The 13,390-nt window shown below is 49.8% G+C and overlaps 5 protein-coding genes across 5 annotated transcripts; 3 read left to right on the top strand and 2 right to left on the bottom strand.

Annotated features, from left to right (window-relative positions):
* Positions 1–149: 149 nt before the first annotated feature.
* On the top strand, positions 150–1,796 carry ABOM_001619 (uncharacterized protein; the record flags this gene model as incomplete). The annotated part of the gene is made up of 7 exons (XM_022528749.1): positions 150–433; positions 483–579; positions 660–1,056; positions 1,118–1,310; positions 1,375–1,447; positions 1,515–1,569; positions 1,624–1,796. 7 exons carry the CDS (start codon positions 150–152, stop codon positions 1,794–1,796), a joined length of 1,272 nt encoding a protein of 423 aa, XP_022393319.1.
* Positions 1,797–2,698: 902 nt separating this feature from the next.
* ABOM_001618 (uncharacterized protein) lies at positions 2,699–3,583 on the top strand (the record flags this gene model as incomplete). Its single annotated transcript, XM_022528748.1, has 1 exon — positions 2,699–3,583. One exon carries the CDS (start codon positions 2,699–2,701, stop codon positions 3,581–3,583), a length of 885 nt encoding a protein of 294 aa, XP_022393320.1.
* Positions 3,584–8,108: 4,525 nt separating this feature from the next.
* Positions 8,109–9,236, bottom strand: ABOM_001617 (SDR family oxidoreductase; the record flags this gene model as incomplete). Its single annotated transcript, XM_022528747.1, has 3 exons — positions 8,109–8,873; positions 8,933–9,170; positions 9,217–9,236. The coding sequence occupies 3 exons, from the start codon at positions 9,234–9,236 to the stop codon at positions 8,109–8,111; spliced, it is 1,023 nt and encodes a 340-aa protein (XP_022393230.1).
* Positions 9,237–9,585: 349 nt separating this feature from the next.
* Positions 9,586–11,242, bottom strand: ABOM_001616 (putative aromatic-L-amino-acid decarboxylase; the record flags this gene model as incomplete). The annotated part of the gene is made up of 4 exons (XM_022528746.1): positions 9,586–10,156; positions 10,210–10,587; positions 10,653–11,139; positions 11,194–11,242. The coding sequence occupies 4 exons, from the start codon at positions 11,240–11,242 to the stop codon at positions 9,586–9,588; spliced, it is 1,485 nt and encodes a 494-aa protein (XP_022393231.1).
* Positions 11,243–12,501: 1,259 nt separating this feature from the next.
* Positions 12,502–13,388, top strand: ABOM_001615 (uncharacterized protein; the record flags this gene model as incomplete). Its single annotated transcript, XM_022528745.1, has 2 exons — positions 12,502–12,692; positions 12,743–13,388. Coding segments are annotated over 2 exons (837 nt in total), but the record flags the coding sequence as incomplete, so codon positions are not given.
* Positions 13,389–13,390: the final 2 nt, after the last annotated feature.

Here is a 13,390-nt window from a genome sequence, read left to right as displayed (position 1 = left end):
CTACGTCGGCGTCTGCGCGCGGACTGTTGAGTTGCTTAGTAGAATAAAGCAGAGAAGCTCCACAGCTGTGATTTTATCCATATCTACCGGACCTCGAGGGTATGTGCAAGAATTATTAAGTCAATTTGTACTATCATCCGATAAATCAAATGAGCCAGCTAACAGAAGCTCATGGCACAAGAGATTTACACATGGAGATAAAATCACAGAACGAGACCATGGAGCTGCAAGAAAGGAGTCCACCCCAAGAGACACCAAATGAACATATTTCCACCCAAAGCTCAAAACCAGAGGAGGTGAAATGGAGGTACGCTAAAGTTCTCAGCGCCGGGCTGTCTTTCTTTGTTGCCGGTATCAATGATGGAAGCTTGGGCTCTATCATTCCCTACATTATCCGCACCTATGGTATCGGTACAAATATGATAGCTGTGCTGTAAGTTGGTACCATCCAGCCCGTGGTTACTCATATTCACGCAGCCTAGATACGGGACAACATTCTTCGGCTGGCTCCTCGCTGCTTTGACTAACAGCTTTCTGACCAACCAACTCGACCTGGGCTGGATACTTGGTCTAGGCGCCGTAATTCAAGTCCTTTGCCATGTTTTGCGCGCGTGGCTTCCCCCTTTTGGCCTTTTCGTGGTGACATTTTTCCTGGCTAGCTTGGTCAGGCTTATAATGACACCCATGCGAACACTTTTGTTTCGTCTCTGAATGGGGCGCATAGGTTGCTGGGCTTCATTCACGCTATGTACATGGGTGGATGTCTAGTTGGCCCGTTTGTGGCCACTGGTGTCGCGTCAGCAAATACGGACTCGAAGTGGTATTTATTTTATCTCTTCCCACTCGGTATAGGTGTAGCAAACCTTGTACTTGTTGGTGTATCATTCCACGATCGAATGCGTCGGAGGCAATCCCAGACAGCAGAGCCCTACGTGCCAGATCAACGTGCCACAAATTCGGCGATGAAGGAGATGAAAGATACGCTCGCCACGCCCGCCGTTTGGCTGCTCAGTCTGTTCTTTTTCTTCTTGCTTGGAGCTACAATTACAACCGGGGGTATGACTTCACTCTAATGAAACACATCCTCTCTTCCTGTCAAACTGACTGAATCTAACAGGGTGGATGGTCGAGTTCCTCGTTAATGTCCGTGACGGGGATGTCTCGAAAATGGGATACGTGCCCGCCGGCTTCTACGGTGGAGCTTTTCTGGGACGCCTTGTCCTGGCTGAGCCAACGCATAGATTTGGGGAACGAAGAATGGTATTTTTATACTCGATACTCTGTGTGGGATTCCAGTTGCTCTTTTGGCTGTAGGTTCTCCCTCGTACATCACTCTTGTGCCCCATCAATGCTTATCGACTCATGAAAAATCAGTGTACCAAATATTATCACGGAGGCCGTCGCTGTGAGCTTGCTTGGGTTCTTCTCTGGTCCTATTTTTGCAGCGGTACGTTTCCTTTAAGCTGCCCTCAGCTTCCACGCTCCTTAAACGCTCACTGAAAATTTTGTTGAAGGGTATTTCGGTCGGAACAAAGATCATCAAAGCTGAGATACGCTCCTCGGCGCTTGGTAAGCCATCGCTCTCGCTCTTTCCTGACCGTGCATAGGCACTGACCCGTACAGCATTTGTCTTCGTGCTTGGACAAGTAGGAGGTTCGATCTTCCCAGCCTTCACGGGCATCATTGCCGCGCAGAAAGGTGTACAAGTCCTGCAGCCTGTTTTAGTGGCACTCTGGGTTGCAACAGGTGGCAGCTGGTTGATTCTGCCCAGAGATCTGGAGCTCCACCGGGACTAGATTGTGACAGCAAAGGCTATACGGGTTCGTAGTTCAAAGGAGAAACATGTTGCCGTATTGTAGTTAACACCCCACGCATACATACCACAACGGCCTGTGGCACCCGTGGTCCCAGACTGCTACTAAGTCCCCCAGGCCTTCCTAAATCTATAGATTGTCTATAGCTAAATAAGTATAGTATGTCTTTGTAGTGGATTTTGTTTCCGCAGTCAGGTATTCAATATTTTAAATCCCGTATGAAACCCCACATCCAAAGTCACATACTCAGATTGAGAATAGAGAGGTTTGTCGATAATGTCCTGTGGGTGATACCCGAGTCTCGACCGGCTATTATTTTATTGTTTTATTGTTCTATGCTGCTTCTAACTCGGCTTTGTTCCCGTTCTTCCCGAAGTCGCGTTCCGATTGGTCACCCAATGCAAACGCCACGCGAACGACTCCTGATTGGTTGTTATATTTAAACGCCACGTGACTTTGGGTCCCTGCTGTCTCTTCACGTGTTGCTCCTGCTTTCCGTTTCTGTAGTCTATCCTCGTGTGTTCTGATTGGCCGACAAGATCAACTAAAAATAAACCGAATAAATAGAACACAATATTGCGCAGTGTAACGGCGGTATACTAAGGTATAGGGGACCCCAGGGCATTCTGGATCGACGATCCAGAATGATCTGACCTTGTAGCCTTGTGGAATGCAGGGCCCTGGCCTGGCTGCACCCCTTACACGCAGCCGCTCGTCAGAGATGCGGGCCAGCCGGTACCAGGGGCAGGCCGCAGGTCTGCCCCTAGTAAGCAATCATTTCCCGCACGCGTGATTGACCTGGATTCACTTCGCGACGAAATCTTTGCCCTTCGAACTGTCTCATCATCATCATTATCATCATCATCATCATCATCATCATCACCATGACCGCCCCTGCTTACCTCTTCCTCAAGTGCGGTGCATTTGGTTTGAGAACACTCGCCAGGCTTTATGGGCAGATTATCTCCAGACCCGATGCTACCTGGCGCATACCCTCAAGAGATGTAGACCGGACTATCAAGGCCCACGTTTACCAACCCAAGTCACGCCGGAAAGATATTTCCCTCCCGGTGTTGATCAATTTTCATGGCAGCGGTTTTGTGATCCCAGCCCATGGTAGCGATGATGACTTTTGTCGCCAAGTCAGCCAACAGACCGGTTATTCGGTGCTAGATATCCAGTACCGACTAGCTCCGGAGCACCCATTTCCTGCGGCCCTGGAGGACGTTGAGGACGTCGTAAACTGGGTGAGGACTCAGCCGAAGAAATTCAACCTGCAACGCATCGCCATGTCGGGGTTTAGCGCCGGGGGTAACCTGGCTCTGGCGGCCTCGTCCACCTTGTTTCCACCGGGTACCTTCCGTTCGGTCATTTCGTTCTATCCCAGTGTGGAGTGCTTCCTGGATCCGGATAATCTAGTTGCACCTGAATCTGGAGGGAAGCCTCTACCGCCGTTTGCTATCCGTCTATTCAAGCAATGTTATCTTCAATCTAAAGTGGATGCGCGAGACCCTCGTGTGTCGCCTGCTCTGGCAGACCCGAACCGATTTCCAACTAATGTGCTGATCATTTCCGCTGGATATGATAGCCTTGCACCCGAGGCCGAACGACTTGCTCAAAACCTCCAAAAGCACAGCACTCGATATGTTGTGCATAAGCGAATGGAAAGGTGCGACCATGGATGGGACAAACTCGCCAAAAAGGGGGGCAGGGGGTGGGAGCTCAAGGAGAAAGCTTACGCTTCAGCCATCTCCATGCTTTTGCGTTAAAATCGAATGCAATACAACTGGCTGATCAAGCCTATATTCTCAATCCTCCCTGGGTGAGTGTATACGTTATTCCCCCCACCCAAGAAAAGAAGCAATAGGAGCTAATTGTTATATATGCCTACCTCGTTAGTATGTCTAATTATCTAGGTTCCCTACGAGACAATTAAATCTGGGCCTCGTTAGTTTTATGTCACAGTATGCACTGTGGTAGTTCTGCCAGGGAAGAATCAAAGCTGTAGTACCTTGCTCCTTTGTTTACATACTATCAAGGCCTGGGGTTGATTTGTGTGACAAGCGATGATAGCCCCGGGATTTTACAGAGACTTGACAGGGAGCACGGCATCTACTGCAATGGAAGCCTTGTTGAGGCAAGAAATGCGGGCGTTCAAGGCAATGCGATCAACCTAGATTTGCAGATCACTGGAGAGAAGCTCACGATGATTTTACCATATGCTGAGAATCATTGGGTCCGTTCTATCTACTGTCAGGTTTTATAATTTTCTGCATTCGGCATTTAGCTACTAAGATATTTGTCATGGAGTAACCCTCGTACATCTCGTTTTCCAACCACACACAAGTATCACTGACGAGACCACATCCTGGTAGTCTTTGTCGCCCAGACTCTCTTCTGTAGCTGGACGGTCCCGTACATCAACGCCTCCGGGCAGCCTGTAATATAGATATCAACAGGCACCACCCGGTCGACGCCACGAACCACACTATAGCTGTAATGGTAGTATCCACCACCATTTGCACAGCTTCCCGTACTGATAACCCGCCGTGGTTCGGGCATTGATCGTACACCTGCCTCAGCGCAGGTGCCGTCTTATTAGTGACAGTCCCAGCCACTATCATGACATCAGACTGCCGTGGAGATGCACGAAAAATAATTCCAAGGCGATCTTGGTCATACCGAGGCATTGAAGGATGCATCATTTCAATGGCGCGGCAGGCTAATCCGAAGCTTAGGGGCCAGAAGGACCCGTTTCGAGTCCGAGCAACAAGACCGTCGAGGGAAGTCCTATTGAATGTAGAGCATCACGTTAGTTTAAGTATCGGTACATGCTGCCTCGAGTAAAAGTAATCCCTCACAGTCCATGTTCCACGGCGTTGGCGTCTTGACTTGGTAATTGGGCCTCTTTACGTGGTCTTTTGGTCAAGGTGAGATTGACTCTGGTATCGAAACAACTCCTCTGGCTAGGGCACACGGATATTTTTGGAACTGAAGTACAGGCCGGGTGTTCAATCTGCAGAGATTCGCCATGGGCATACACAGGCCCATAAAGCCTACTGGAACAGCGAATGGGACAAATTGCTTCACAGGGTGCCGGGTGGAGACTTACCATTTCCATGACGCAGAGTGAAGAACACGTCCCCTTACTGAAGACTCGGTAGCTACGAGCTGTCCACATGATTTCAGCGCTTGTAACATGATCGTGAGTCGTTCACGGGACATGGTGGATGGATGTATAGAGTGGGCTTTTGCCGATCTATGTGGGTCTTCACGGCGACTCGAGTGGGCTTTTTCCATGGTGGATCCAGAACCCTTCGGAGTGCCAGGAATTGTTGCCACGATCTTGAAATCTCTTGTAATTTGGTCCTGGAGCAACCAAGGCCTGTACCGTCTGCATCTGAGTATAGGTTTCATATCGACTCGGGACCCTGCCGAGTACACACAATAATGCCGTACGTGTGTTCAATATGCAGAAAGGTCTACTCGAGCAGTAGCCACCTGAGACGCCATGAGATTTCCCGTAAATCAACCACTTCTTTTTCAGACTTGAAGCAGCTGTCCGCCGATGTTGACTCCGGTGTTGACCTTCCTAGAGAGCCACCTATTCCACCATAGAGCCGCTGTTTGTCACCACTTAATATCTCTTTTTCTGAAATAAGATGTGAACTATTTAGAGCGCCTATCACCTGCTACGGTAGCGTATCTGAATCGAATGAACCACCCTTATTTATGCAGACAGTATTAGACCCGCTGCGAGAGCATGTAAACACTGTTTTACATGAACTCGAAGATTTTATATCAGTTCCTGGGTACTTGGCTGGCATATCCCTGCCTAAAATGTCCGTTTTGACTCAGGCACGCAAATGGATCACCGCATCACATCTACAAATGGCCCTCGGTGAATTCTTTCGCCACGTACAACCCAGCTGTCCAGTTGTGCATCAACCTTCTTTCGACCCGTGCACGGCTTCGATTACTCTCCTTTTATCAATCTTTGTTTCGGATGTTCTGTCGCACGGTCACAACTTGGCGTTTTGCCCACTGAGCTTCTCTCTGTTATTGAATATTACATATTCCAGGACCAAAGTTTCAATCCTCAAGAGAAGGACCACAGCTCTGGTGGCGTTCGGGCAAATCTCGAGGATCTCCAGGCTGCTATTATCCTAATATCAATGCGAGCACCAACCGATGATCCCGAAATCCAGCACCGTATTCGGGATTGCAGGTTTCCGCATCTCATAAATGCGCTCCGGCTTCACTCGGCATTCAGCGCCATAAACAGTACACTGCATAATTCCAAGAATACCGCTTTTGATTGGCAACAGTTCATAAAGGAAGAATGTCTAGTAAGGTAATGCGAAGCGTTCTACCCATCACTTACTAGATCGACGCCCGTTAGCAATGAGGTTGGCACAGGATCATTTTCATGGCCTTCGCATTCGATGCACACTTTACTATATTCTTTCGTGCTCCACCTCGACTCACAATTCAAGCGGTCACAGGCGATCTATCTTGTCCTGATCCCATTTTCATGGCTGATACCAGCCATCGCTGTAAAATGCTGTTGGACAGTTTGCCAAATCCTCAAATACCCTCTCTCATATCACTTGTTAAAATACTGATGCATGATATGGAGTTTGATCCACGGGACCAAAGGCTGCAAGGGCTAACAGTGCGCCATTTATTTATACTGATTCTGGGTACCATGGACTCCATCAGCTCTAGAACTACATTTTTACCAAGCCTATGAACAGGTCACTAATAGCGTTCTCTCACTAGGTTTACACGTTGTCATCATTTCGGCTCAAACAACATGCATTATGGCTCACGTTGCCACCCCTGTGGAGCGCGCCCTTGGGCGCTGGGAGATCCTCTGGAACGGTTGGCTAAGCAGTAATACAAACGACCAGCTGGCTAGCACTGGGTTTATGAGATTTGCTCTTCAGTTCTGGATGTTGGCTAAAATAATGGCACACCCGAACATGCAGGATTTACCTTTGGACAGGGTCAACGTTTGGTCGAAGGACTATATTCATGAATATTCGCGGAAGGCTGCTGATCGGTGTCTCCTTGGCTATGATTCCTGTTTTCTTTCCTCTCCTACTTTCCCCAAGAGGCCGACATAGTTAGCATGAGCCGGGTAAATAAACAAGGGCAGATGGTGGGCCACCCGGCGAGACCAGGTTTGTGAGACTGGGTGTGTGGAATGTTTGATGGGTATTATTGGGGTTATGGCATATACTGTCCTACGGGGGAGCTCAGGGTCTACTCCGTAGGAGTGAAGATATAGTCAAGGGCACGAACTCTAACCAAAAAAAAGAAGTAAAAACATACAACAGGAGGGATTCGCTGGTGGTCACCCACCCAACTACTAACCTCCCGGCGTGTGGCTTAAGTACGGCTGAGCGGACGGGAAGCCCTGTTCTCCACACCCTGTGGTCGTATGTGCTAGTTTCAAGCAATGATAGATATATATTTGGCACACATCTGCATCCAAAGGTGTCTGTTAACTCTTGGTTGCCCTCGTGAAACGTCCGGTTCTGGACAAGATGGAATCGGCACTCAATACCACTACGCCTCCGACTTTTAGATGCCTACTACCAGCATTTCAGAAATTCTTGAACATTATCATTTTTGGGTGTTTCCAATCTGGTATTTTAGTGATCCAGCCTTTGTTAGTGGGTGTTGTACTTAATGTCGGTCATAACCGTCTGTACCCCTAATATATATATGTTCCATGAACTATGTAAACAACGGTACACAATTATCGACCCATCATCACCCCTTGATATCGTGTGCATTCCATCAATAACAGGCATACAACAACCCTAAATATGACGAGTACATCCATGTAAATGTGAAGTGAATATATATGTGTGATAGCAGGCTTGAAATAGAATGCCAAGATTTACTTCCTACTCCGTACAATGGACCAACACCTGGATGGTCTAGTGGCCACGAATTCCTCAATTAACTCGAACATTAAGATTGTTTTCGCCTAGGAAATAACCTAACTATACCTGCGAGGAGTCTCGCTCTATTGGCGGCTCGGGCCGTTTCTTCTTTCCTTTTCCCTTTTTGCTTTCTGATTACCTAGAATACTTCCTTGCCACTCATCATGTTGACTGACTTAGTGCTTTATTTTCATGGTTATATCGTATGACTTTTTAACAATCTCACGTTTTGCTCATCATATCGTTGCATGACCCATAGGAAGTGTATAGTAGGTAGCCTGCTGCTACTGGTTCATAAAGTGTCCTTTCGGGTTGACGCTGTCTCCAACAACAAACCTCAAGCAAGAGTCTCCTTAACCTGACCCACCAAATCCACCACTGTCTCCTCAAAACTCCTAAAACTAACCCCCAACTCCCTCGTCACAGCCTCCCCATCCAATTTATACCCCTGGACAGGCTTTTCCCCACTCTCATAATTCCCCGTAACCGTATCCCTCGCCCACTCAAAACTCCCTCGAATAATATCCGCCGCCAACTCATACGAAAACGGCTCCCCAGAAGCAGGAACAAACCGCTTCCCACCAACCTCACTCCTCAGCAAAGCCTGCACATGGGCCTCCGCCAAATCCCTCACATCAATCCACGCCGAAACCCTGGCAGCAGGCAGCGGATCCGCTCCGGAAGCAACACTCCACAGCACCGCATTCGACTCGTTCAACCCCGCTACCCCGCTTACAGGATGCACGACAGGACCGAAGGTCATGGGCGGGCAAAGCGTAACGAGATCAAATGAGGGCTTCTCCCGCTCGATGAACTGCCAGGCTTCTAGTTCGGCAAACTTCTTCGATCCCCGGTACGCCACTACCGCGTCGGTGGCGGGGTCGATCGCTTCTTCGTAGGTTAAGGGATTCCAATGGGAACCGGTGTAGGTGAAATCGCCGTCGTATGTCCTCGCTATATCAACTACGGACGCAAACGATGAGGTAAGGACAACGCGCTTCACATTGGGTTGTTTCGCCGAGGCGGAGAGGATGGATTTCACTCCGTTTATGGCCGGGATGATGAGTTCTTGTTCGTTGTTTGTGGTGTCGTATGTGAATGGCTTATGGGACCAGTAAGAAAGGAGCAGGCTTGGAAGGGTGAATGGCGGATGTGACGTACACTCGCGACGTGAATGACACCGTCTATACCCTCCATGATTTCGTCGAAGACTCCGATCTGTGAGAAGTCTTGTATCTCGACAAATTCGAGTCGGGAGGCATGTTGCGGTCTTGCGGCTTTCATTTGCTCGCCTTTTTGTACGGAGCGTGTTGCTGCGCGGACGCTTAACCCGCGGGCCAGGAGGTTGTCGACTACATGGGCGCCGATGAAGCCTGTCGCGCCTGTTACAAAGATGTGTCTGCGTGTTGTTAGTGGGTATGTAGCATTGGGATTTGGGGGCTTACTTTGGGGTTGAGGGTGACATTTTTATGGCTTGTGACGAGACGACGTGTAAGGTTAATTGGGGGTCTGCAGATGCATACTGTGCGTATATGCAAATGATGATATCTGATGCGGGGATAACGGAGATACGCCGATGATCTCGGAACGTGTCCGAGGTACACGGCATATGTATTGGTCTGCCCTACTAATAACTACCGGGGTTGTGCATACATCGTTTTGATAGCATGAAGCCATGAAAATGGAAATAAACGGAGTGTATCCAATTGATGGATATGTATATAGTTCATCTAATATCTAGCACAGACAAATCGTAGTTTACTTTATCAAGATCGTTTCACATTTATCGTTCAATCAAGCATCATGAATCATGCTCAATTCGACCGACCCAGCACCTCATCCGTAGTCTCAACGAGAATCTCAAATGCCCGCCGGAGGTACTTCTCTTCCGCTGCTTCGTTGGCGCAGATCACGCGAATCGCATAAATACCCGAGACAACAGTAGAGGTGATGAAGATCTCGCCGCGCGCGTTGATAAGCTCGTATACTTCCTTCGTGAGGGCGTCATGCTTTTCATTCGGCTTTGCAACCGTAGTTCCGTTGACTGCGGACCCGTTGGCTTGTGTTCTGGTGTCCTTGATGCGGAAAACAGTCAAGCCGAATGCGGGAGTGGTGATAATTTCAAAAATATCGGACCGGCTGCGCACCAGGCTTGTAAACTCCTCCCCTACTCGGATGGTTTTTCGGACGTGTGCTTTGAGTCCATTGAGGCCGTAGCTACGCATGACGAACCAGATCTTCAACGCGCGGAATCGGCGGCCGAGAGAAATGCTCCAGTTGCGGTAGTCAATCACCTGGCCAGATTCGGAGTAGGGGTTGCGCAGGTACGCGGGGGTGATGTCCAAGGCATCGGTGAGATCGAATCGGTTGCGAATAAAGAGACAGCTACCGTGAATGTTAGTACCAACATATCAAAGACAGTGCCCCACAGCGCTTACCTTGCATCAAAGTTGACCAGCAACCACTTATGCATGTTGAAATTGAAACTGTCGACACCTTCGGCAAGCTCCTTGGCGAGATACTGGAACTCGTCCGTGACCAGGGCCGAACCAGCATATGCCGCATCGATGTGCACCCAGATCCGCTGCCAAGAAGGCTTCTCCCGGAGCACGGCTGTGATCTCAGAGATGCGATCCACAGCACACGTGCTCGTCGTTCCCATACTCAGGGTGATATAGTATGGTGTCAGGTTGTCCTTGTCGCATTGCTCAAGAACAGCCCGCACATCCTCTCCGGTAAGCTCCATGTTATTCTCCAGCTTGGGAGTGGCACTCCGATACCGCGTGCCTGCAATCAATGCACCCTTTGCAGTGCTACTGTGCGCCTGGTTGCTTCCCATCGCAACAATCTGGGTCGGAGGTCCATCACCCGGTCCTCGTACTCAAGCGTTCCCTCCTTCAAGCCTTCGGCTAATGCCAGGTCGCGGACCCGCCGTTCCCGAGCAGCCACCATCACGGTGGCGATAGTATCACTGGCACTAACCTGGAGCACACCGCCACCATGGTTCTCCGAAGAGCTCATAAAGCACTTGGGAAGGTTCAATGCTTGTGCCACCCAGTCCAGGACGATTGTTTCCAGCTCGGTGCAGGCCGGGGAGCACAGCCAGTTGAATGCGGGGGCGTTGAACGCGGCCGAGTACATCTCACCCAGGATACTGGGGTAGGTCACCGTCGCGGGGTAAAAGGCCATGAAGTTAGGGTGTTGCCAGTGCGTCAGACCCGGTTTGATCTTGGTGTCGACGTCGGCTTGGATTTGCGACCATTCTTCCGGTTCTGCGGGGGGTTGCTCGGGAATTAGGGGACGGAGGTAGCCTGGGTCGACGGTGGGGCAGACGCGCCGGTCGGGGACACTGTCAAAATAGTTGATAACTGGTGATATAGTTAGTATAGATATATGAATGGCCAAGGGGAGTCAGTGCTGACTGTCATCTACCGTTGCTTGCGCAGCGGCTCTGAACTGTTCGCTGTCCATCTGTGGTTGGTGAAGTTGTTCGCAGTCAACCGGGGGTCTCGGAGGAGCCAATGGGGACAGGAAGGGTCGCTGATAACGATTAAGTTGGACTATAGGGAAGAAAAATGCGACACGGTGGATGAGGGGATATATAGACTTAAATGAGGGCCGGGAAGGAAAGAGAAATTGTGACTCGGAATGACCGCACAAAGCGTTCCGATCCGATTAGATAGATGATTGGATTGTGGGGCAACTTGTCGTTTACAGGGCGAGTTTTAGCGGTGGTCGGAACTGTTCCGGGCAATATAAAATATTACCAACTTGACCAATACCAATATACAATTTTGTTAATTAATTAAATCTATTTACAGGGCTTTAATATACTGATAAATCAATTATATTAAGACGACGTGCCGCTCTCGCGATGCTTGGGCGCACTACGTCATCGATACAAATCATCTAGTTGATGCTTGCCTCTTCAGGCTGAAGGATTTGGTAGAAGATCTTAGTTTGGAACTACCTGATAAAGCGGACCAGCATACCAGTGGCGCATATCTCTGTCTTGATAAAATTTCCCCAGCCGCTATGGCTTTGACGATTACGTGTATGTATGTGGCTTGGAAGGCGATATCGGTCCTCACTGTATAGAAATACTAAACCTGGCTTTATAAATAAGGTTAATTCTCTATGATTTCATGGGAAGCGTCAATAATATTAGCTTAGTAGGTAATACCCAGCACCTAATTTAACCTAGAACTTCACCTGACTTCCTAGTATAATAATCTGATAGAATGCAGTGCTTATATATTTTCTCTTGGGTATTAGGGAAAGCTCTTCGTAATACAATAGAGAAGACTTCCACTACACCAATACAAACGTCATGGCGAAAAGATGTCGTATATCGGCAGACTGTTTTTTACAATCCGAACTTATAAGGACTAGTCTGTATACAATTGGGTTGTAAAAATGCTTCTTGGCAGATATAAACTGTTTTTATTACTCTTAGATAGTACGTCCAAATCTACAGTTATGAAGCTATACAGAACGCCTGTAGACCTATCCACTTCTTTCGCTAGATCGAATTTAAGCTTTGTCAACTGAAGTTCTTACGGGCCCACAAATGCCAAGACAATCACGTCCTTGATATACACACCCGCATATGGTTAATCTGCTTAGTGTCTTTCGAACAGTCGCATAACTTTGGCCGAATCCAAATACGGACTGACTGTCTCATCCAGAAGGACAGAGCTTGCTGAGATAAAACCAAAAGAGGGCTCACCATGAGCGCTGAAGAATTCCTCGCGGACGTCGAAGGCGGCGCGGTGCCGGTGGACTGCCACGATCGAGTGTTGCGGATAGCATTTATCTATATGGATGAAGGGCTGTGGGGCGGCAATGGCGTGTTCGATGTTGTGGAGAAGCTGCACGCGCGCGGGTGGTCGTTTGGCGAGGGGGAGTTGAGGTTTAATCGGTAAGTTACGATCCCCAATATCAGCGAACTACGAAGACTGATCATCATAGCACCCTGGATATATTCTACCTCGCCCAGCTCGCAGCGGCCATCTACCGCTCCTCCTCCCAACTCACCGGCGCCTTCCCTTCCCCCTCCGATTTCCCTGCCTTCTACGCCACGCACCGCGCGCTCCTCCACTCCTCCGTATGGCGCTCCTACTACTCCGCCGCCTTCCTCACCCAGCGCGCCACGGCGCGCTTCTACCGCCTGCCCGACCTCCAAGACCTGCCCGACTCTGACTCCCCGCTGGCGCAGCCGTGCCAGCAACCCCTCGCCGGCGGCGGTGCACACGCCACGAAACTCCCCCGCTGGGCCTACAGCGTCGCGCGCACGCGCCGCAGGCAGCCCTCCCTCCCACTAGCGACTCTCACCCGATTAGCCCTCAGCACGCTTGAGATGGCCACCGTGCGCCTGCGCACGGCCCACCCCAGCGTGCCGCCTTACTCGGAGACACAAGCGCGCTTCTGGCTCGAGCACATGAAGCTCGGTTCCCTTGACCCATCAGGCTCTACCAAGGCAGCTTCCCAGCAAGCGTGGGAGCTGAACGGCTTCGGCGTCCTGGTCGCGCAGGGAGCGCTTGATGTGTACGCGTGGGAAGCGCAGTACTCGGCGCAGTGGGAAAGTGGGGTGGAGTGGTGTGGGGAGCCAGATGGCGG

This window comes from Aspergillus bombycis (assembly GCF_001792695.1).
Source record: "Aspergillus bombycis strain NRRL26010 chromosome Unknown contig00008, whole genome shotgun sequence".
Lineage (NCBI taxonomy): Eukaryota > Fungi > Ascomycota > Eurotiomycetes > Eurotiales > Aspergillaceae > Aspergillus > Aspergillus bombycis.
The sequence above is the reverse complement of the archived record's forward strand: the minus strand, read 5'-3'. Positions and strand labels throughout refer to the sequence as shown.